Source organism: Acanthaster planci, linkage group LG06, assembly GCF_054643075.1.
Source record: "Acanthaster planci isolate LZ-2023a linkage group LG06, COTS_SCS, whole genome shotgun sequence".
NCBI classification, from domain to species: Eukaryota; Metazoa; Echinodermata; class Asteroidea; order Valvatida; family Acanthasteridae; genus Acanthaster; species Acanthaster planci.
This window is the reverse complement of record NC_141782.1, coordinates 8,742,435-8,766,505: the sequence shown is the minus strand read 5'-3', so window position 1 is coordinate 8,766,505 and position 24,071 is coordinate 8,742,435. Positions and strand designations below refer to the sequence as shown.

At 42.0% G+C, this 24,071-nt stretch overlaps 2 protein-coding genes across 7 annotated transcripts in view; both read left to right on the top strand.

Annotated features, from left to right (window-relative positions):
* The first annotated feature begins 846 nt into the window (after positions 1–846).
* Positions 847–15,247, top strand: LOC110975669 (uncharacterized). Of its 6 annotated transcripts, none has more exons than XM_087138286.1 (4): positions 847–949; positions 3,975–4,067; positions 4,428–4,577; positions 5,749–15,247. In XM_087138286.1, the coding sequence occupies exons 3-4, from the start codon at positions 4,430–4,432 to the stop codon at positions 9,705–9,707; spliced, it is 4,107 nt and encodes a 1,368-aa protein (XP_086994412.1). In that variant the 5' UTR covers positions 847–949; positions 3,975–4,067; positions 4,428–4,429; the 3' UTR covers positions 9,708–15,247. The 6 variants fall into 6 exon arrangements, with proteins under 6 accessions (XP_086994412.1, XP_086994411.1, XP_086994409.1 ...); XM_087138285.1 differs by having other exon boundaries at positions 4,425–4,577; XM_087138283.1 differs by having other exon boundaries at positions 4,361–4,577.
* Positions 15,248–15,517: 270 nt separating this feature from the next.
* The window catches only part of zfp64 (ZFP64 zinc finger protein), a 65,516-nt gene continuing 56,962 nt past the window's right edge, over positions 15,518–24,071 (top strand). Inside the window, exons 1-2 of the mRNA XM_022228310.2 lie at positions 15,518–15,692; positions 19,420–22,500. Coding sequence (XP_022084002.2) covers positions 15,605–15,692; positions 19,420–22,454 — 3,123 coding nt within the window. The 5' untranslated portion in view covers positions 15,518–15,604 and the 3' untranslated portion in view covers positions 22,455–22,500. The remainder of the gene's footprint in view (positions 15,693–19,419; positions 22,501–24,071) is intronic.

The window sequence follows — 24,071 nt, the reverse complement described above, 5'->3', positions numbered from 1 at the left end:
AAATAAAACCAAACCAGCTCAGTATATATGAGTCTGGTGGGAGGTTAAGTTACTTGTTAAAGGCCAATACCTGTGCTTTTTCGTTTACTCAATTTTTGAAAATTGTAAAGCTTAGTCCGTATCAGTTTGAAATATTTATTCATTTATTTTCTCATTCAGTTTTCTCACCCTTTTTAGACATTTCACCGTTTTGTCCATTTCTGTGATATAAATAATTTTATTTCACATTTACAGAGATCTCTACCCGTGAACCAAACATTTCCTTTCTTGAAACAATTTGCATAAATTAGTCCAAAAGGGAAAAAAATTTAAGATTTAACGTTTAATGAATAAATTGCACGAATCTTACAAATGCTTGCCCATCATTCACGAAATTGAACACCAACACATACCGCTGGAGTGTCCGCGCAAATTTGAATGCCTTTTGCCGGGAAAAGCCATATTATTTTTTGCCTCCTAGTTCTCGTCAGCACGTCTTGACCCTTCCAAAATCACTTCGTAACACGTCAGGATTGACGTTATGAGTCAAAGTATGATTTCCGGCCGAGGAAACATTAGTTGGCGCGTGCAGCACATATGCATAGCGCGTAATCTTCGAAACTGAATATATATACATATTATGAATATTCATATTTATAAAAACACTTAAGAATCTGAAATTTGTAATTTTCGGGGTGAATATCCGTGTTCTATTATGAAAGTATAGTTTAATTGCTTTATTTTGGTAAAATAAATTCATTTTTAAAATTTTGTTTGAAAGCAAAAAGAAGAACTACAATATTTCCTCATTTGACCACGTGATTTTACGCTTGTACCACCTGATCAACATCAGTCACGTGACACTCCAAAATTGCAAGAAAGCTGCTCGTGTGGACTTGTACCTCAAAAAATTGCCACAAGTTTGGCTTGAAATTTTCACCTCAAAATGACAGAATTTATGTTTAATCCGGTAAGCTTCAATTTTATCATATCCTCGTGTATAAATTGATATAGGTAAAACAAATAGTGTACTGTAAACAAATGAAAAAAATGGGCATATTTATAGACGGGGGATTGATCAATTTGATTATTCCCGGCTATCGTTGAAATGTAATTTTAAAAATGATATTGATATTGCGACGGTAGCGGGGAGCTGTAGAATGGGATGCTAGTCTGCTCAGTGCATACTGATCAATCTACTGGACTAGCTTCATATCCTTGACCCTTCCTGGAAAAAAGTGGAGACTTTGCAAGCTTTGTGAAAATTATAAGCCCCATCCTATCTCACCTGCTCACTCTCAGCTTCATTAGTCCGCCCAAACTGCGATTTCCTGACTGTTTTTCTCGTTATATTTTGGTCTCTTGCCAACTTCTTACATCATTTTATCATCACAGTGCTGCCATACGTGTATATTAATACATATACATGTACACTGATTCACTGATGATGATGAACAGTGCTAAACACACGAGGGATCTATTTTGGTGTGGGAACCTGACATCATACGTGTAGACATGATAGACGAGAGATTTTAACGCCTGCTTTATCAGTAACTTTATGTTATGGATAAAACTTTGTCGCAAATATTTTGCCTTTACCTTGAAGGGTTCAATATTTGCCCAACCTGCACAAAGGCCTTCTAACTGAAGGCCGTCCAAAACAGGCGATTTCAGAGCTACGGCTAGGTCTGTTAACTGTGCGTCTCCGCGTATTTGTAATTTGGTGAAGACCTAGGCCTAGCTCCAGGAATCGGCTTCATTATTATAGTCAGGTCTTCTGGAACAAGCCATGTGGAAAGCAAACCTTGTTTTTGCGAGCCATGTCCTTTTTCAATGCCTTTGTTTCTTTCTCAGTGCACAGCTTCACTTGGCATCGCACGTGGACAACCACGCAATAGCACACGTGCATGGTCACTGCCCCGCTGTACTGTGCAGAAAGCTCAAGGCCAGGTTGGGCAAGCGCTTATCATCATGTATTTGCTGTTTGCTACTAGCACACTTACCTTCCAAACTATTGGAGTAATATTCGTGATTAGTTTTTAAACAAATGTACGACAGGGCAAAAATATTCACAACCAGTCATGAAAATATTCACGACTTCGCACAGATATTTATGACTAGTGGTGAATAACTTCATGACGTCTCAAATACATTCATGACAAGTCTTGAGTAAATTTATGATGTCGCACAAATATTTGCGACAAGTCGGGAATTTTTATGTCCCTTTAGGGCCATCCTAGTCAACCGGCCTATGAAATGAAATGGAATTGTTTCCAAGATCCCTGCTGTGTTTATTGCCGTTCAGTCATGTCAGTGAATGTGTGACCAAAAGCCAGACTTTTGTCCAGAATTTCTGTCACGCTGATTTTAAAAATTAACTAGAAGTCTGCCTTCCAGCTGAATCCAGCGGCAACAACTACATGTAAATGTTATTTTCTAATTTAACAAGACCTTCGCAGCTGTCCAGTCTGCAATGTATGCTTACCCATACGGTGCAATAGTGTATATTGCACTCCCATTAGCATGCACTCAGACCCAACGGCCTTTGCTTGTCATTCTTGCCAATCCAGAGGCTGGTAGTCGCGAGAACATGTACACACTTAGGAAGCAGTTGCCGCCAATTCCCATAAACAGTACTTGTTTATCAACTGTAGCGGTGGCCAACCATTTGGTTGTGGCTACTCTTCACATGTACATGTACACTTCATGACTTTCTGAAGTGAATCGAGAAGTTTTTTCAACATTTTTGTAAAATTGGCTTGGATTTGACCCAGCATGTTCTTGGTACAGGCAACGGTACAGATGTTGGCCACATTCGGGAGAAATTTGGAAGGAAACTGCAAAGCATTTCTCAAGGAACGTTCCTTCTGAAGAATCCATTGTTAAATGTCATATTGAACCAATGGCACAAGGACTTCTTTCTGTGGGTTTCAGAGAGCCATGCGTCTTCATTGTTCTGTGTCTGAGCAGAATGATGGAAAGACAGACCCCTAGTTCTTGGGCTAAAATGATGCCACAACATAGACACATATATAAATCATGCAGATTTTGACCAATCACACAGCTCGATGAGTCGCACCCAACATGTTTTTGTAGAAATCAACAAATTTAGTATCAATAAAAAGAGTAATCACATCAAAAAATGATATTTTTTATTGGTGCTCACCTAGAGGAGACATGAATATGACCATTTAAATCAGGCCATTATATATGACCGAGAAATCTGGAGGCAGATTATGGGTCAGGCTTGTACTTGGCTGCTGTGTCTTGACCCATGCTGCACCTCAGCATCTTTCCATGGCAGGGCCTTGTAGTGTTATGGGATTGTTGTGAGAAATGTCAACAAATATTGTGCTACAAATGAGTACTTTCAAAAATCAGTATTTGTGGTGCTTTGCTTTATCTGAAAAGTTGGTCAATATTTATGTCATATTTCAAGTGGGTGGCTTATTCTAGGTCGCAGCATACATAAAAGACATTAAACATAGCAAACAATCAACATTAAAAATACAGATTCACATAAAGTCACATCTATTTTAAACCTCACAAACATGAGAAAAAGAAGCCATCCTAGGTAGTTACCAGAAGCATTGAATCATAATATACTTTTATCTTGTCTTTTCAAAAGCCATGGTTTTGGTCAGTTATTATTTGTGTCATTTTACAGACAAATATGAAAACAAAACATACATTCAACTTACTCAATATAGATTTTTGAAGTTTAAGAGTACATTGCATTTTATAGCAAAATGAAACCTTTACATGTGCATTCAGTAGAATTGATTTTATGGTGGTCACAATCTTTTTTTGACATAATTTTTCCCTACCTACCATCCCCATTTTTTTTCAGTGTTGTCAACCCGGTTGTCTGCAGCCTCACAGAGTTTGAACACATAATGGATGGTTGCAACTTGAGTCCTTCCAACAGACTGTTCACGTGCATTTTGCCGATCGTTACAGCATAGTGTTTTTGTGATTTTTTGCTCTTTCGGCAGCATGGAGCGACTGACAAAAGACAGGTTAAGACTGGAAAGGGAAAATGAAGGGTAGAGCCGAGAATCTTCCATGACTCAGGTGGTCTGTCACAGGCAAGGCATTTTATTTTCTCAGAATCTGCTTAAAGGTGTAGACTGCCTGATCTACATGTACTTCCACTAGAATGAGGATTGACATTTAAAGTTTTAAGATAAAAGGAACCATTTTCTCTCTTTAACCCTCAAGGATCTCATGCAAAAATGATATTGCACGAGCGATAATGCCAAGTATCAAGAGAAAGCCAGTGAATTTTAATTAATACCATTATCAACCGCATTTTTGACAAATGTAGTAGAGTTCTGTATTGTTAACATTGCTGTATTTTACTTATACTGTATTTGTACAGGCACTGCATACAAACCATGAACATAATGATTTGTTGAGGGGTCCCTTGTCTCACTCCCTTGTAGCAGCAATGGAGGAGTCTGGCCAACTGGTGCCCGTGTTGGTGGAACCAACAAGCACAGTGGACCTGACGGAAATACATGTATCTGCAAGGAGTCACCAAGCCACGCCCAGCCCGAGGGAGGATGTAGGTCCTTCTGACACAATGCTAGAAGAAGGTAACTGGCTTTCTAGAAGTCCACTCTGACTAATGGTACTCCCTCACCCGCAAAGAGGCAGGCCGGTGGAGAATTTTCAGCTCATGCATGCACCCGACTGTGTCATAAACAGAATTTTTGGTGCATGTTGTGTGTGATATGTGTCAAGCATGAATTTGTACGCTCATGTGAGTACCCTGCAAAAGGATCATTGCCTTGTAATAAATTCACCACATCTTGTTCCCGCCGGGAAGAGAGATCACTGTGGACAAGTGTACACACAAGCCCCTTGTCACTGAGTGTGTTGCTGCTGCTAAGCACCAGTGGGTAGAAATGAAGAAAACAAAATGGGAGGGACATAATCATTTTCGATTTAGCGCAAAATTTTCACAATAAAATGGTGCTGAAGCACTGTCATGGACTCCATGGAACTGCAGAAGAAATATCCTGATCATAAAAGAATTTGTGTAGGAGACGCATTATTTGTTTGCTCTGGTTCAAAATATAGGACAGACTTTCATCAAACCATCAAAAACATCAAAATCAGCCCAAAATATCTTTTCTAGAAGTTTTCTGAAAACAACATTTTGTACCTCAAGAAGATTACATTTCACCTTTCAAACTGAACTTGTCTGAGAATGTTGAATTAAAAAACAACACAATAGAGGTAGGTTTTTATTTCAAACAACTAGGAAAAATCCGGAACTAGGAAATTGGCAGTATTTCTTAGTAAAAATGCCCTCAAAGTTGATTAGTTCTCAGTGGAATAAAATGAAAATGCTATGACCAGGGAGATTGGAATCAGCCCAGAATTTTTAGCATACATACTGCATCTGGGTTCAATGACAAACGCTGTCAAATACAATACTGTTGTGCTGAATATGCTTGCAACTAATCATGTTTGTCACATAAAGTGCGGTAAACTTCTTTGCACTACATGTAGATAACCTGTGAAGACCGTGGAGAATGGGGAAAATCCAATAGAAAAAAATAGCAGGGCAGTGAGAAATTTGGCAGGGCCGCAAAACTTCAGTGGGGCAGCCTAAAATTTGGCAGGGCACCCCACCCTGCTAAAACCCCTCATAGAGAACACTTAAATATATTTATTGCTTATAAATTAAATAAATACACGAAGTTGTGCATTTAATTACATCGTGCCCTTGCATGCTGTTGTACTTTTATCTTTTGACAGGTGCAAATCTGTGTGCTCCAGGGGTTGCAGAATCCAGGTGCTTAAAAGTGACATTCAACCCAGAAGAAGAAAGCAAGCCAAGCTTTGAAAAGAAAGCTGCAAGCAGAAAGACAAATGGCTTGGCTTCTCAGCAACACTCCTCAAATGCCCCGCCCAGCAAAGATGACGTCCTGTCTGTCGTTATCGAGAAACTGACAGAATTGGTAAACGACAGTGAAAAAATACAAGGAAGGAGGCCCCCGTCTGCCGTTTGTGATGGTTCAAGACAAGCAGCTGCATCGGAGGGGGCCGAACCACTCTACAAGTGCCCCAAGTGTCCTTGCCTTTTTGCCCTCAGTGCCAAGCAGTTGAAAAGCAAAGAGGCAGTTCTTTGCGAGTGTTGTGAGAAAGCTGAAAAGACAATGGAGTACATGGCCCCGCTTGGTGAGAAGCAAATGGCCAAAGGCCAACAAGCAGGGTATCCCACTAGGGTCCAACACTCCAGAGTCAATTGTGAACTCTGCAGTCACATTGCCGACGGCTATGTAGACTTGCTGTACCACCTGTTGTCCAAGCATGCCGATGCCAAAATCTGCAAGTGCAAACTGTGTGACTTCTTCACCACGGTGGAGGCACGCATACAGGAGCACGCCGCCATCCACCACGCGCCTCAGGTGTACAGATGCAGCATCTGTCCCTTCCTGACAGACAAAGTCATCAACCTCCAAGAACACATGAAGAACCACAACAAGGACCGAGAGCTTCTCCTGAAGTGTTCCGAATGTGGTTTCTCGTGCCAGTGTGAGGACATTCTCCGAGCCCACATGTGGGAGCACATTCCCTCCACCTCCAAGGCAGGTACCAAAGTGAGGAAACCACACCCAAGGGAAATTGTCCAAACCTCAAACCTGGGAATTAATGCAAACGAGAGAGGGTCACCACCAGTGCCTAATCCAGCATTGCCCACACAGAGCACTGAAAGAGCGCATCCATACATTTTCAAGTGTTTACTCTGCGGTTACCTCTGTGACAGGTTAGCTACGCTCAAGGCACACGCCTGGCGCCATGCTGGAGAGAAAGGATGCTCCTACCCAGTGGTGGATGATGATGAATGTCTGAAGAGAAGTTTGTCCACCACACCATCCCAGGCATGCCTTACTGGTAAAGCATTCCCGCTGGCAGTGCTCAGCAACATAGAAGTGGCTGAGACGCCAAAAGAAAGCTTACCCTTTGAAGGAATCAAATCCAAAGATGGCTCTTGCAAGAAGGAAGTCATAACAGGACATGAGTCAGAGATGTCTCACGAATGCTGCTCTGGGTCAAAATACATACCAGAGGAAGTGACAAGCTGTCGCTGTAAAGGTATCAACATCCCTCCTTCTTCTGTTCCTCGTATCAAGGAACTTCTCATCCAGAAGAAACTGGAAAAACAGAGCAAAAAACCAACTGAAGAAAATGAGGTAGACAAGGCAGTTTTGGCAGCAGAACAAAATAGCTACCCAGCGTCCAGAGAGGAAGACAAAATGGAAAACCCTATAGCACCTCATCAGAATAACACATTGGTCAAAATGCATGAAAGGTATGAAGATGTTCATGTGCCATTTCCTTGTGGAAACTATGCAGTGACTGACCAGGCCGAACCAGAGAAAAAATCTACAAGTAAGCAACTTAAACCTCAGGTGCTGGTCGTCGATCCAGGTGACACACAGATGTTAATCATTGACCCGAATCAGCCAGTGCCTGAGCCGGCTGCTGTGGTAGAGGCCTGCACAGAGCACAGTTCAGCACTGCCTGAGGAACATTTGATAACCACTGACAGTGTGTTCATCCCACCTTACAGCAGTGCAAGGAAATCAATAGTATCATTGAACAGACCTCAGTCCATTTCTGATATCTCTGCCAGTGTGCCAAGCTCCAAAGCTGTGTTTACATCCGTGCCACTTTCTGGGGAGGCAACTGTAGTTAGTCCACAATATGCCATGAATAACACAGAGTGTCTACCCAGTGATGAAAGGATTCCACAACAGGCCTTTGAGGAAATCAATACAGATCCACTGGTTGAAATCCAGAGGTGCCACATTGAAATAAAAACTTCCAACAGAAACCAGGACGAAACATCAGGACCAATGAAGTTTGTGCCCTCCTTTGGTGAACAACTGACACCATCTGAGGTGAGACAGAGCACCCATCTATCGTATCAGGGTCAAGACTTCACAAGGAGCACTTCAGAATCTCAGGAAACTCCAACAGACAGTCTGATGACAGGTCTGGGTGGGTCAGATCCCCTTGACATGCGTGTCATTGAAAAATCAGAAGTTATCACTCCAAAAGTGTGTTCTACTCGTTCAAGCAAAGACTTTCCAGCTAGATCACTTGTGTGTGAGTCTCAGCAGATGCCTTGCAAAAAATCTATTCATGGAATCACGGAAGAGATTATTATGCAGTCAAAGCAAAATGAAGGATCTGTTGTCAATTGCTCAAATTCAGACACTGAAGAAGGCAGCCTTCAAATTACAAAACAGTGTGACAGGATCCTAAAAAAGCAAACAAATTACAACACAGGACTGGAACCTACAATTACTGGACAGAAACGGGGTGCAGATAGGACAGACATTGAGTTGTTTACCAGAGCAAAGCGCACCTGTCCTTGTGATGAAAATTCAAATACCGAGAGATTGATCTGCCATCCCATAATTAAGCATCGTATCAGTACAAGGTCAACAAATGAAGAGCAGGCTAGACCCATTGGGAAGCTTGAAACAGGACTTGAGATAAAGGAGAAGCCCATGGACATGAACTCCGATGAGGACAGCATTGTGAGGTTCTTCATGAATGTCACCACTGGCTTTGACAAGCCCTTTCAGTGCAAGCTCTGCAGCAAGTCATTTGAAACCTACAAGTTCCTGAAGCAGCATCTGAATGTGCACTTGGTTCACAACTCCTTCCGCTGTCCCCTATGCAAGAAGTGCTTTGAGTCTTTGGAAAACCTCAAGCTTCACATCCTGGAGCACTACACAGAGCTGCACAGATGCTCAGAATGCTCGGCCACCTTTCACACAAAAAGTGATCTACAGGCTCACAGGCAGTCACACACAGTTCCTAGGGAGTTCAATTGTGAGAAATGTAGCACAAGAACCCCCACTCAAGCAGAATACATAAGTCACTGCGAAGCTGTCCACAGCGATCTTGGGAAACCACCTGTGATGTGTTCCCACTGTGGGGAAAGCTTCAGTAACACAAATCTGCTACTGCAGCACACACTCAGCTGCCCAGTGCGCAAGATGCGCTCCTGCAAGGATTGTGGCTTTGCGTCAGAGACAGTGGAAGGACTCGAGGAACATGTTAAAGGGTGCCACCAGAAGCCGAAGCTCTACACATGCGACCTCTGCGACTACAAAACAAGCGCCAAGAATGGTATCAAGAACCACATGAAGTTTCATGCCAAGGACAGGCCTTACAAGTGCCAACAGTGCAGCTTCACCGGTGCCTACCCGCAGAGCCTGCGATCCCACATGAGGATGCATGCCCAGCCTGACTGGCGCCCTGACTGCTCACCGTCAGAGCTGCCCGAGCAGTACAGATGCCACCTTTGCTGCTACACGTGCAACTTCCTTCCATCACTGAAGTCGCACATGTGGCGACATGCCAGTGACCCAAACTACAGCTACAAAGGTGATCAAAGCATCAGCACAGATGTAGCAACAACATCGGCTAGTGATACCTCCGTAGACCCACCAGTGGTGACCTCTCCACATCAAAGTCCTCACTCCCCAGCAAGGAGCAGCCCAGTCCTGCAGGGGCCTCAGCAGAGGGCAGGTTTCACTAGCAGCCAACCGGTGACCTTCTGCTGTCGAGAGTGTGGCTTTCAGAGCGTAGACAGACTCAGGTTGGTGGAACACCTGAAGACACACCTGGATCAGGAAGCAGAGAGAAAGCAGAGCCAGAAGGCAGCAAAACAGAAGCGAGAGGAGGACCAGTAAGGGCTCCAAGCACAGTCAAAGAGTATCAGCTGTCCCAGTAAGCCAGCTGATGCAACTCATTGACTTTATGCAGAAAGAATAAATGGTGCTGTGAGGTCCTTCACCAGAACTTTAGAGTGTGTGACTTGCCACATACAGCACATTGATGCATACATACTTGGCACAAAATACAACTCATTTCTTCGGAATGTGTACCAACCTGTTCTCACAGCACAAGGCAGTGATTACATTGAAGTTTCTGCCATACCTTTCTCACTTTGTGACTTTAGGGGGTTAGTAAAGTACTTGTACATGTACTTAGACTCCACAGGGTAACTTTAATACCACAAAGGTGTTAGGTTTTACAAAGGAAAACAATGTAGAGAGCTAAATGTCAGTGTATGCATAATCCAGTATTTGATGTAATGTTGTTGAGAGTGATTAGCTGTAGTTAAGAAAAGGATAAGATGTGTGTTGTTGCTTTCTATTGATCTGAGTGGAGATGCTTACATTCTGCATATGTACAATAAGATGCATTTTACTTTGCTTAATACTATGCCTATTTAATTTTTCTTTTTATTTATTGTTTTCAGGGTTGAGTTGTGGTTTCCACATTTTTATCATCAGTGGCCCACGTACAAACTGAGTGAAATGCAGGCATAATCTGTTCACATGTATGGTACCAACAAAAATGAAAATTTAATTTTCTTTTCGGGCATTTTATAAATTTTGTGGAAGGTTTCAAGAGACCACAGCCAAAAATTATTTACCTGGACGTTGTTGTAAAAATCCTTTGTAGTCAAAATCCAGTTTATCAAGGAAATTCATGAGGAAATGTTGCAATATGGTTACTCTATCACTCTTCACTGATTTTGAGTTGATGCATATTCAGTTTTTTGGTACATGAGTGTGTCAAATTTCGCTTTTGTTTGTTAGTTGCTTACTTCATATTGTGTATTCATACAAATTACTTTTTGTTGCGTTCTTAGTTTTCTTTTCCGTTTTGAAGCCCATTTGTTTTATTTTGTTCCAGTTTGAATTGTAAATGTCAACTTTAATAATGTTGCTAGAAGAACTTACAGACGTTGTTTCGTATTCATCTTGTGTCAAATGTAATATAATGGTAAAAATGAAAAGATTTACTTGTGTAATATGCTTGGAGTCATTAGGACTGACAGGTTTAACTATGTGATCTATTGGGCACATTGATTTTTGTAATGTACATACATGTACAGTACAGTTGCTCTCGCTGAACAGATTTGTTTGAAGTATTGCCCCATTCTGACACCAATCTACTCTCAAGACAAGAATCATAAAATTGTACTTGGGAACACTTGTGCCTTAAATGCGCTGTAAAAGAGCTGAGAATATGCCTCTATTGTCTGTGTTCACAGGCTTTAGTTTGATTTGGTAATTACTACTCCTTTGCAGAAAGGTAGATGAGTGGATATTTAAGACATTTTAAAAAAATTATACCCATGTAATCAGTAAAGATGTAAGTTGCCGTACTACGGGCAATCTTGTCAAAATGTTTAAGAGTCTCATTGCCTGCTGGAGTGCTCCAGCTTTGGCCAGAATGATTGGTCACTTTTGACTGCAGCCCAAGTTCATGGCTCTGTTGACAATGGATTTCTTATGATCAGCTTTCAGTGCTTACATTTCTCTGCTCTGAAGTTCTGTCATCCGCTTTGAGCAGAACAAAAGAGGGTGTGGGTTTTTTGGTACTCACTGCATAGGTGCACCTTGAGGCGCGCAAGTATATACATGTACATGTTTGACACAAAGCACGCTGAATACGCGTAATTAATTTATTCTAGCATGTATGGTCTTTGCGTACACGCAGAACGTGTGCAAGAACCGATTGGGGTGCACTTCAGCTCGGGGTCGGATAACCAGTGGTATCTGGTTGGTATTTCAAAGAGACAGGGGTCTTTCAAGAACAAAGCATCTGATGTCATGCCAAATTGAACATGTTCAAGGTGTGTCTCACCAACAGGGCCAACCTTGCACATGCATATTGATTTTTGTTTGTGAATGACCTGCAATGCTCTTTATTTTGGGCATACCCTGTCTGAATACCAAACTCGCTCATTAAGCACAGGATTTGTGCATGCATATTACTCAGGAGTGTGCTTTGGCAGGGTTAGCGTTCGGTTGGGCATTTGAAAATTGAGATAATGATATTTTTGAATTCAGCAAAAAAGAGCTTTCCAATGGTACATAACACTTAGGGTAAAAGTGGGATGACAATGTAACAATATTCCGGCAGATTTGCATCTTTGTTTCCGACATTGTTTTAACATTTCTGACTTGGCACAATAATATCATCATCAAAATTGGTCTCTACATCTGATCCTGAGAAAAATTTGAAATTAAATGGAAGCTCAGGCTACTCTTTCCAAATGTTACAAAACCCCAAAATTGACCTCCCCTTAAAGTTTTAACTTTGAACCGTCATAATAAGAAATAGCTGAGAGCGACTTAAGGCTCATTTTGTTGTCTCACCAGGTCACATGCTAACTGTGAGAACAGAATTTTCTATGGAGATCGTTTGTTATACTACAGAGAGCCATGAAATTAGGCCCAGGACTATTTATTTAAAAATGCTGCTGCTTTAACTATAGAGTTGTTTTGAAAAGTGTGCTATTTTTATGGAAAACCAGTGTATACTTCAGAATTTTGGATTATATTTATTCTTTGATTTATTTATTGAATGTTGTTTATCCTGTTTTAAATTTAGAGTATACATGTACTTCACTTTTTTTTCTGAAATCCATCACCCAATTACTTTTACCTTCTTAATATGACAGGTACATATTACTGCTGTCCAATCATGTTATGCAGGCTGGTTGGTTTTCATTCTCTACAACCAAATAAGAGACCTGCCGGCTTACCATCATGGACGTTAAGGATGCATTGCATTTAAATTATCAATGCTAACGGATGACAACATTTGCAAGTGATTCCCCATTGGGTGTGTGAAAAAAAAGAACATTGACATGAGTATAGTACACCCCTTGTTTTGTGAGATTTTATTTTGATGCCACCCATTTTTCTCAGTGGAAGGAAGCTTTCAAGAGTTACTGCACAGTGTTGGATTTTGGTCAGTATCTGGAACGTTCCTTTGCAAATTTGTTGAGGAGATGATGATGTATTAGGGTTGAAGGGATTTTTAGCTCTCTGACAAAGTGGGCCAAGGTCCTTTGTCTCATCTGTAGAACACATTGATTGTATTTTACTGTACCAAGTTTCCAAGTCAAGACTACTTAAGATTTAGCTTTTTCCTAATTCATATGTATTGTGCTGATGGACATAGGAGTTTATTCTTTGCTTAATTAAAACAAACCAAAACTGTACAATAAGATGGTGCATATGTACATGTATTTGTAACAATGTGTTAGAACTTTTACCACATGGTCAACATTTGAAAAAACGTCGTACATGTACATGCATGGACAAAATCTGAAAGAACTTCATGCATGCAAATTAAAATCATTTATTTTTACTCACAGGGCATTAAAATTTGTATAGTTTTACTTATAAAGTTTTAATTGTAGTTGTAACATTTTATCCATAGATTCTGTCTATTGGCCAACAGCTTGTCTCATGATATTACCGGTTTATGCAAGGTTTTTCATCACAACCCCCATGGGACCATTCCATTGTCCAAAAGCACCATGCCATAGCAACGTACTTAAAGCGAGAGGAAGTTGGTCATACTCAAAGTGCATCCCTGCACACATTTGGTGTTGGTGTATAGTTTTTCCTGTTACACAGTGATTTATAGATTGAACCAGTGAAAAGCTGTTTGTAAAACAGGTGGAGTTTCAGTGAAGTGTAATTTCAGTTTGAAATATTGCTCATATTTATTTTAGTTAACTGAATTTTGTACAAGTCTCTTAATAAAACTGTACAGAATCTGTGGGTTAGGTGTTACACATCTCATGTGTACAATATAGTTGGTAAACTAGTAGTCTTGGTACAAGATACTGGTGTTTGTTATAGACTGTAACTTGATATATTGGCAGCCCATTACAAACAGTAATGCATTGGACTAAGACCAAAAAAACAGTAACTCTAGCCTGCCTAAGTGATTTTTAAAATGTTGTATGTCCCCCACATCTTTGCCTTATGCCACTTTCCACAAATTACCTAAAAAAGTACCTGTCCTGTTCCTTTTTGTAGTACGTTGTAGTCAATACTTGTCAACTTTGTTGCAGACTCAATTTTCACATATCCCATTGCTGAACTTCTCAGTTGGTCAGTGTGTGCCCTTTTAGAGATAAGATATTGTGGGGGGGGGGAGGAAGTGGAGGGTGGTGAAGTGAAGATCATTGAAATGTGTACCCCAACTACTGAATCACGCTTTGCATTGTATTCATGTATGTAAACATAGAATTATATGTATAGAAATGCTAGCTCAGGGTAAAGTTGTCTTATTTCAAATCAAATAACTTTTACTGTTGATTTGGTTAATGGATTTCCTGTTATTTCAGCATGGGCTATTTTTGGAGGTGAAAGGAAATCCTGTCTTGTCATGTTCTGTATAGTTCTCTGAAAATGTGAAATGTTCCTTTAGTTTTTGGGGGGCACTTTGTAATGCAAGTATTAGGTTTCTTGTGGTTAGGAAACATTGGAGCTTTTTAGTATAGATACTGTATTGCGCCATCTGTTCATCTTATAATTATTTTAGTGGAAGTAGAATTTGCCTGTTCATTGACTTTAGTATATAGAAAAGTCTAGAATGCAGAGTTTTCTTTTGTATTTAGAATTAGTGTTGATATTTTCTTTGTTATAAATTTGAAATGATGAATATTTTTAATTTATTGCCAGGTATAAACTAGGTATCCTTATCTTGTTTTTAGGGAGGTTTTTCCCCTTTTGGGGGGCATGACTACATGTTTCATGTTTATTTGGATGTAAGAAAACACAGCAAATGATGACAGAAATCATTCCATTGTGACGAACACTGCTGCACACTGTATGGTTAGAATGCTGATCAGGGGGCTGAAATCAAGAGGAATTGATTAGGAAAGCTTGCTAAGTTGATAGGATTTGTCAAGTGCTCACAAGTCCATCACAGATCATTTGGTCTCTAGCCACAACCTACTCAAATGAGTTGTAACAGAGGCATTATCGCTTGTGTTGAGCGACTAATTGAGCTAATAACCAATGTTGAATTAAGTGGCTTGCTTCTGAAAATGTTAGGGAATTTCCCTACTTAATACTAATTCTTGGAATTTTTCATTCATTTCCGCTGTTCCTTGGCATCATAAATTAAATGCCACAAGAAAAAGATCTTTGCAGTTCATGATAATTTTCAGGACCAACGTTGTATAACTGAGAGGTCTTCACTTCCAATTTTTAGTTGCATACATTGTGTTTTCTGGTCTTAAGCTCTTAATTTTTACCACAAGGAATTCTTTAGACGACAAAATACATTATGTTTATGTTAAAACATTCTTACCCTGAAATGTTAGAAATGTTGCAAATGTATGTGGTAAAGTTATGTTGCCGAAGAAGACAGAATAGATTCCCAATTAAAATAAAATTGCATGCAATTTGTGTGTTACTGGCTTGCTTCATTTCTCGTGTATAAGAAGACTTGTTTGCAAGGTTTGATTTGAACCAGTGTTTTTCTGTGAACATTTAAAATATAGGCCACCAGTGTTTATCCTTGCTGCCAAATATTGACACCATATCTTCTCACTTTCATTATAGGCCTATCTGTTAATTTTATCATGTCCGACTTGCTTGGGCCGGCCGGGAGGGGGTCATTTATTCTCTGGTGTTTGTTTTCAATTAAACTGGGTCAGTGTAGTGGACATGCGCAGACGCACGAAATTTTCCGTGAAGTGAAAATGGCCCCCGTTCCTCGTGCATGTTGTGGCAAGCGATGAATTGACTGTCCTGCCTCCATGATCTCACAAACAGTACATCAGGGATGGTGTGCAAGTGCATTTCAGAACATCATGAATTCCGGGCAGATTGAAGTTTCGATACAGCGTAAGTAGGCCCCCATATTTTTGTTTAATCAGAAATATTATCATGTAGGCCTATCACCAAGATACACCAACCGTCCCCCATCCTCCGGGCATGCTGCTGGGCCGAACGTTGTATGTTCGTAAACATCATGAACAAGTTGTCCATTTTCCGGACAGTGTACAGTGGTGTAGGACCTAACCTAGTGCATGCAGTGAAAAGTATCGTGCTATTTGCTCCATCCAGGCACCTGTGAAGTACCCTACTGAGACCCTACTGCCCTATGCACAAAAGTACATGTACATCACTACATGATGTATGAGACTGATCTGAAAATACTACTTACTAGGCTTGCCTAGGCCCTAGCCCAGGTTGGAAGTTGTCATCATTTCATTACGTAGTACGGTCAGGGAATCCACCTGGGCTAGCCGAGGTCCCTAAGTTTTCCACATGAACACCTCAATATTTTAATTTGACTTTTTATATTACTTGTCACTCATGTTAGGCCTAATTGTTCTGTTGTTATTGCTTTCGGATAGCTAATATGCAATTCAAGTCAATTCAATTTCACTTTATTTCCACTCCACAAACACAAACATATTCGTGTATCATAATGCCAGGAGGGGTCACGTAAAAAGCAAGGCTTGTTGAGTACAGTAACCAGTTAACTTTAAGGTAAAGTTAGCGGCTTCCGTATATGGAATTCATTCTGTGTTATAAAGGGATTTCAGCAATCAAAAAAGAATTTTTGCACTTGTTCAAGTGTGCCACGTCTGTAAGAATAGGGAACGCTTTGTTGAATAGGCCTATTTATTGTTAACACACTTTAAGAGTATATAATAATTATTAGAATGGTGAGGGCAGCAGTTTAAATTAAAGTTGAAAAGTGGGCTTCAGAAATCAATAAAGAACAAGACACGCAAATACCATGAAAACCAATTTTGTGGGTCAGAGACCGCTAAAGGGAATCTAATCACTGTTGCTCAGAAGCATGCGGACCCGCACATAATAACAAACACGAGACAAAAGACAGTCATAATTAACAGAACACAAACCAATTGGAAGCCCTAAGACTTAAAATTGAGCACTACAAAATATCCTGGTCACAGAGGTGTGTCTTGAGAATGCCCAGGAAGGAATTTAATGAAATAAGCACCATAGCTCACTGGATAGAGGTTGGTACATTGTAAAATATTCCGTAGTCTGGGAAAATGACTGGTTGGAGAATAGAATAAAGCATCGGTACGAGCGGGAAGATGACAGAATGTAAGGGTGCTCAAATGACGTGCATTGATGTGAAGGTTATCACGTATGGATTCACAGTGAACTAAACCATTTAGAACCTTGAAAACAAATGAAGAAAGGCTGAACTTTCTTCTGGAGGAGAGTGTTGACCAATTCAACGAACAGAGTCTGTCTTCATATGACAATTGCCCACTTCATTGGCCCAGAGCAATACAGGTACATGTAGCTGTACATTGAACTTGCTCTAAAGCTTTTGCTGATCAGCAGAGGTAGAGGGGTCCCAAGCAGGTAAACGGTATCACTACACCCATAAATATTCATGAGCAAATCGCATTGCGTCATTGGACGATTCCACCTCGCGTCTGGGAAGTAGAAATGATACCAGTACGTGACCAGGTGACGTCATAGCAGTGGGTATCCACCTCGCTGCCGTGCGGTAGTTTTTTCTGGTAGCATAAAAAAATCCCTCTGGAACCTGCCGCGTAAATACACGTATGTAGTCTGTGTCATGTAATCTTTACGGAACCAGTCTGGAGTTGTATCCTAATAATTATTACAGTAAAGACCCAAAACGTATGTCAACACCAGACTATGAAGCCCTGTTTCTATGCACATCTGCACTCCACTATTATTACATGGAAATTTAGCAGCTGAGAAACAACAATGGCGTCTGTGAGTATGAGTAACCTGAGATTTCTGTTTGAATATTTATAAAGTATAGTAAAACAAATACAGCATGGTTTATTTCAGGTTTCGCAAAGGGAGGTACATGTAGTCAGGCTGACCTACATGTGTACAGTACACCCCGGGATCAGTAATTCCCACTTCTTCCCTTCAAACCATGCTGTATTTGTATATTCCAGAATCAAAAGGACAAGGGATCTGTACAGACAAAAGATGGCAGATGAAGAAGCTCCATGCACTACTCTCTGGATAAAGCCCAAAAGACGGATGGCTTTGGAAACAATGGTGTGTGTGTGTAAACGGGTAAACCTAGCATCAATAAGAATGCCAAGATACTGAAATATGGATGTAGTATCAAGTGGAGTACCTCCTAAGATGGAAACCGGGCATGAATATTTTGAATCCTAGTTAAATGCATTACCTTGGTTTTACCAGTATTGAATGTCGTGGAATGTAAGTTACACCGCTTGTTAAACTGATGTAGGACCTGTTGTAAAGTATGCTCGTTGGGGGTAGAATGAATAATATGGTAAAAGAGGATGTCGTCCTCAAACATACATGTAACACAGTGAAATGAAACAGAGGTGGGTACATTGTTGATGAATAAATTGAACAGGAGAGGCCCTAAAAACACTACCCTGAGGCACATCAGATGTGACATCCACCCATGGAGAGATGGTGCTCCAAAAGAGAACCCGCTGTCTGCGACCAATCAAAAAGGACCTTACCAAATGCCACCACACACCCTTGCGTCAAAAAGCCTTTGACATGTCTCGGAACACAGCGTCAATTCTTGGAGTGTGATGGTCGTTCAGGGTTGACGACCAGGAGTGGAGAATATTACTTAATTGGGTCAAGCAGCTCCTGTGCTTGACAAACCATGTTGGCAGGGATTCAGCAGACAATACAAGTTGACATGATTCGAAATTGCGAATGAAATTATTCTCTCAAGAACTTTACAGAGAGTGGAGATAATTTCCAACTGGTCAGTAAATGGTCAAAGGGGTTTTGTTGCCCTTTTTATAGACAGGAGTCACATTAGCCAAATGCCAAATATCAGGGAGGTGGTCTGTGCTCAATAAAGCATTAAACAGAAGACTCAAAGGATAAGACATTTACAATGCAACCATTTGGAGGATATTAAACGGATAATGGAAGGACAGCCATCTGGCCCTGGAGACGTTTTGGAGGAGAGATTGTGAAATATGGATGTTACGATACAAAACAAGATCTAGTCTAGTCTAATTTGGACTCTACGAATCACCTACATGTAGACTCTATGAATCACCTCTTTTTAACATTTTGACAAGTGCAAATGTTAAACTACATGTAGGTGATTGGTAGAGTCCATGTTACTCGGACTAAGCTGAGGCTAAATTATTTCCAAAATGGCATCGCAGTGATGGTCCTTTGGTAAGAACTCACTGCACGCAATGCACAGGTTTATGTGCAATTGTCATGGGATGCACTGGGCACATGCGACTAATTTCTGTTTGATTGTACAGTTTTCAGGTGCACAGGGGTACTTTCTCAAGACCGGTTGAAGAATTTCCCTTTGATAAGGCTACACTTGAACTAGGCAGATAGGGACCTAGCTATTTTGTGTAAGACAGTATTTCTTTTTTTAAATTTAGACCTCCGCTCAGTAATATTACTCTGATATGAATTGCATCTTAATTTTACTGTAGTCTTGAATTAAGTCACATCAGGTCTCCCCCCCCCAAAAAAAATTGTATTATGTAGTTCTAATAATAAACAAACTTCCCCCTAACATAATGTCACCCTAACTGTTTTAATCTCTCATTTTCCCTCTTTCCATTAGCCAATATGGACCACATGGATGATGTTCATATCTGTGGCAGATGCAAAGCCCAGTTCACATCCATAGAAGTCTTCTTTGGTCACAAGAGGACTGGGTGCCAGACAAAGCAGAGCACCCACCCAACTGTTGACACCAGTCTGTTAAGAGCAGCCACTTCGTTTGTAAACCCAGCAATGACAATTGCCAGCACACCCACCAGCATCCCATCCACCACCACCACTACCAGAAAACAACGGCGGAAGCCCATCCTTCTTGCCTCGACACCCAAGGTTGCTCAACCAGTGGCACCCAGCAACGCCACCCCTGCTCAGCCCTGTGACCCCAGCACTTCCTTGAGCGCCGAGCAGAACTTCAATGATTTGGCTCCCACGTGCAGTCCAGGGCTTCCGCAAACTGGCAGCGACACCTTGACACCGAGTGCAGCCAGAGAAAGCTTGAGGATTGTGGGAAACTGTACAAGCAAGCAAAGTACAACCACAGATGGCACCAAAACTGAGGGGAAGAGTAAAGTAAAAGGTGAAAAATGCTATAAATGTCTCCATGAAGGCTGTGACTTTGCAACCGCACACTTGAAAGACATCATTCGTCATAAGCGAATACACACAGGTGACAGGCCTTTCTCCTGTAGTTTCTGCCAGCGTCGATTTACCCGCAAGGACAAGCTCCAGCTTCACATCCGCACCCACAATGGCCAGAAGCCCTTCCGGTGTGAGCTGTGCACGTACGCGGCCGTGGATGGGGGCAGCTTGAAGAAGCACATGCGCACCCACACGAAGGAGAGGCCCTTCAAATGTCAGATCTGCTCCTACGCCAGCCGCAACTCCAGCCAGCTGACCACCCACCTGCGGATCCACACTGGCGACACGCCCTTCCACTGTCAGCAGTGCTCTGCCAAGTTCAAGATCAACACGGACCTGCGGCGTCACCTGCGAATCCACACGGGCGAGAAGCCATTCAAATGTTCATTCTGCTCTTACGCTAGTGCCTTGAACAGCAACCTGAAGTCGCACATCAAGAACAACCACCTCAGGGAGAAGAAGTTCCAGTGTGAGGAGTGTAGTTTTACGTGCTGCACCAAGAGACAGCTGCGGCAGCATGAACGCACTCATCCCTCACACAACCCGGTCAAGTGCCTCGAGTGTGGCTTCCTGTGCCAGAACAAGAGAGCCTTCCGCAGACACAAGCGCGTGCACAGCAAGGAGAAACCCCAGATGTGTCCCCATTGCTCATTCACGGCGAAGTACCACAGTCAGGTAGCTTACCACATGAAGAAGTCCCACCCTGATCTCCTCGCAAAACCGAAGCAGCCAAGAAAAGTCACTAAACAGAAGAAGTCCAAAGAGACCGGCAAGTCAGAGAGGAGGAGGAAGCCAAACCCTTCCACGGTTCAGCTGAACGGCAAGAAGCCATACAAGTGCGACGAATGCAAAGATTCCTTCATGCGGAAGGAGTCGTACCTGAGTCACATGAGACAGCACAAGAACCCCAGCATTGAAAGCACTGCCTTGGCCGTAATGCAGCTGCAGCAGCGGCCCCTGGTGCCAACCACGTGCACAGTTCCAACCAGCCCAACCCACCTGATGGGAAGTACATGTATGGCCAATTCAAACCAGAACAACAACAGCATACTCAGTGAGTTGAACCCTACGGCTTCTTCATGCACCAATGATATTGAGATGCTGTTGAATGTCATAAACTCTCAAGCCCCTGTGAATGCAGTTTCTGGCAATCTGGACCCTGGTGTAAATGCCAGGAATTCTGCACCGAAACAGCCACATGAAAGCACAACCCAGGCTTTGGTGTCGACGCAGTTGGTTGATAGTTTCCCTCAAATGATTGCACTTCCAAAACGGCCCAAGCATGGCACCTCCGTGAACAACAACAGCAGCATTGGCAGTCTGCCGCCACACTCTATCACCATTATCCAGCCAGAACAGATCAGTGGTGACAGGGTCACTCTCGAGGTTATCTCGCACAGTGCTGTTGGTGAAAGTTCGCCTGGAACTCTGGACCAGGCCAACACTGGCCTCAACATCTCAGGCCAGCAGTTTGTTCTCAGACAGCTTCCCGTGGTCAGAAATCAACCGTTACTTCACATCCCCCAGTTACAACATCCGGAGTCACAGGTACCACCAACTGTGCAGCCAGCAAATCAACAGATGATACGCAACCCACTGAATCAGACCACACCCCAGCTGCCGGTGCCCATCAGTTTGAGTGTGCCGCACAGGGGCTTCCTTCCTTCATTCAACAGGCCTGTATTTTCTGTGAGCCACAGTGCTGTGGGTGGTGCAACTTTGACCCAGAGCTCGCAACCACAAGGGCTGCCCAATCCGATGCACCCTCAGGGCTTTCTACAACCGCCACCCCCAGTGCCTACAGTTAACCAGCAAGTTGACAACACATCCTTACTTGGTTCTAGTAACTTACAGGCAGACTTGATGCAGGCAGACCTGCAGTGCACAACATTATCATCCACCGTTCCTCAAGTTCATCAACCACCCAGCTCAGCTCAGCAGCACGTGTATAGCAATGTTAATCAGTTTCAAACGGGTATACAGCAGTCACAGGTGGGCACATCACCTGCCTTGCTTCCCTCTGCCAATATGCTGCACACGTTCACCAAGTTCCCCTCACAGGCTTCAAATGTTGACAGCCGCACGGGTCAGCTGCATGTGATGTCCCAGCACCAGCTTCAGGACACCAGACAACATCATCCCAACCACCAGCCGCAGACCTCAGCTCAGGCCACTACTGCAACTCAACTCATTGGCGCACTGTTCGGACAGCATGTCGCGAATCATCCCCCTCAGGTGCCATCACAGCAGCAGCAACGGACTGTGGAACCAGTGAGACACCATTCTGCACCTCCTCACAACAGCATCCTCCACGCACCCCAACTTGCCCCCATTACTGCATGCAGTACCTTCACGTCGCCCAGTTCAGTGGGAGATGTAAACCTCACGTCACTCAGGGTCATGACCGCAGGGGCAATCATCCCAGCCACCCAGCCCCAGACAACAACTTCCATCTAGATTCCTGCAAGGCCCTCTGCAGTCTCCTGTGTGCAATATATATCTGGTAGGTACAACTTTGGTTATAGTTTACAAAAGCGTGTTATGAGATTCACATCTGGTGATGGCACTGTCCAGGGCCACGTTTGATTATGTGATAATGCAGCATACCATCAACAGTGAAGGTGTCCTCGAGCTTGGGCTCAAATGGCATTCGTATTGCACTATTGAACATAACTAGTTCTGTTGAACATAACTAGTTCTGTCCACTTGGACTGAGTCAGTTCAGGTGATTCATTATTTGAATATTCAGCACTCTTTACGGTCAAATATTGGAATAGATTCATCCAGGAAGATGCCAAAGTTCCAGAACCTTTTTTTAGAGGGGGGTTTGTTTTTGTAGGAGAACGAAAAAATTCAGAAATTTTTCATACAACCTTTTATGGCCATTCTGAGGGTGAGGCTACGTTTTGGGGCTTTGCACCCCCTTTTAGAAGTGAGAGAAATGAAATAGACCAAAAATAGTCTGGTCCCAATTATTTTTGAAAAGCAATTTTTTCTTTCCCTTTTTTTGGTGGTGGGGATTAGCCTATGTGACGTGTGGCAAAAAATAGGAAGACGCTATTTCATTTGGGAATATTTTGTTTGCTCCGAATTTACCCACTTCTAATAGCACCCTCCTGCTGTGTCTGCCATGCTTTAAAAGGGCTTATGGCCCATTGGCCCCATGGATCCACCTTTGAGTAGATTTCATCAATGCATTAATTCAGTTATTAATGCTCAGGTTGCTTAGACAGACATGTAAATGTAATTGGAGATGTACATGTATGTCTCCGTTGTTCGGATGGATCCTGCTTTTCGTTGTTAATATTTATGTCTGGCAACACGTGGAAGTTACAGTGTACTTGTACATGTAGCTTTTAAAAAACTTGTTTCAGGGCCTGCAAGTATTACTTGGTTACTTGATCAATACAAATCTACACATCAGTTATATGGCATGTTTTGCTGTTCAGTTAGTCAAATGCTTCTTTGTGAAAATAAAGCTTTGTGAAAGTGAATGATCGAAAAATTTTACACTTCAGCCAAAAATCTTGAGATAGTAATGTCAGCTTGTAATTAATTAATCCTCTTAATGCTTAAACCACTCATGTACAGTGTACATGTAAGTTGTTTTTTGTTTTTGTTTGTTTTTTTACATTTTTCTCATCACAATGTCATTAGTTCTCATTCTGTCAAAAAACAATAGAACATGAACAAAGTGAGGAAACTTATCTTTTCCAAAAGTTGTACGGCCAAAATTTGTGGAGCCAGAATTTGTAGAAAAGCAAAGCACCTGAACAATTGCACAAGACCACAAGAGGGCGCTCGTCACAGCCACCATGAATGAACAATAAACTGCACAGTTAGGTAGATAGTGCCCAGCTTATGTATGCACTACATGTAGCAAATAGTTAGGCATTTTCCTTTCTGGGAACAGCTGCAAATGAGATAGTTACTGATTTGGCATGGAAGCAAAGGGACACTAAATGTCTGATGATTACTATACATGTCACAATTTTTAGTTCCTGATTTGATTCTGTGCGTGCAGGTACATTTATGTGTGAAGATCTGGCATTTCAATGATGTCCATTTTGAAAG

Excerpts from the sequence above, each read along its gene's own strand:
- LOC110975669 (XM_087138286.1), top strand. The coding sequence starts at position 4,430 with ATGGAGGAGTCTGGCCAACTGGTGCCCGTGTTGGTGGAACCAACAAGC. Across the intron at positions 4,578-5,748 it reads TGACACAATGCTAGAAGAAG|GTGCAAATCTGTGTGCTCCA; the intron begins GTAACTGGCTTT and ends ATCTTTTGACAG.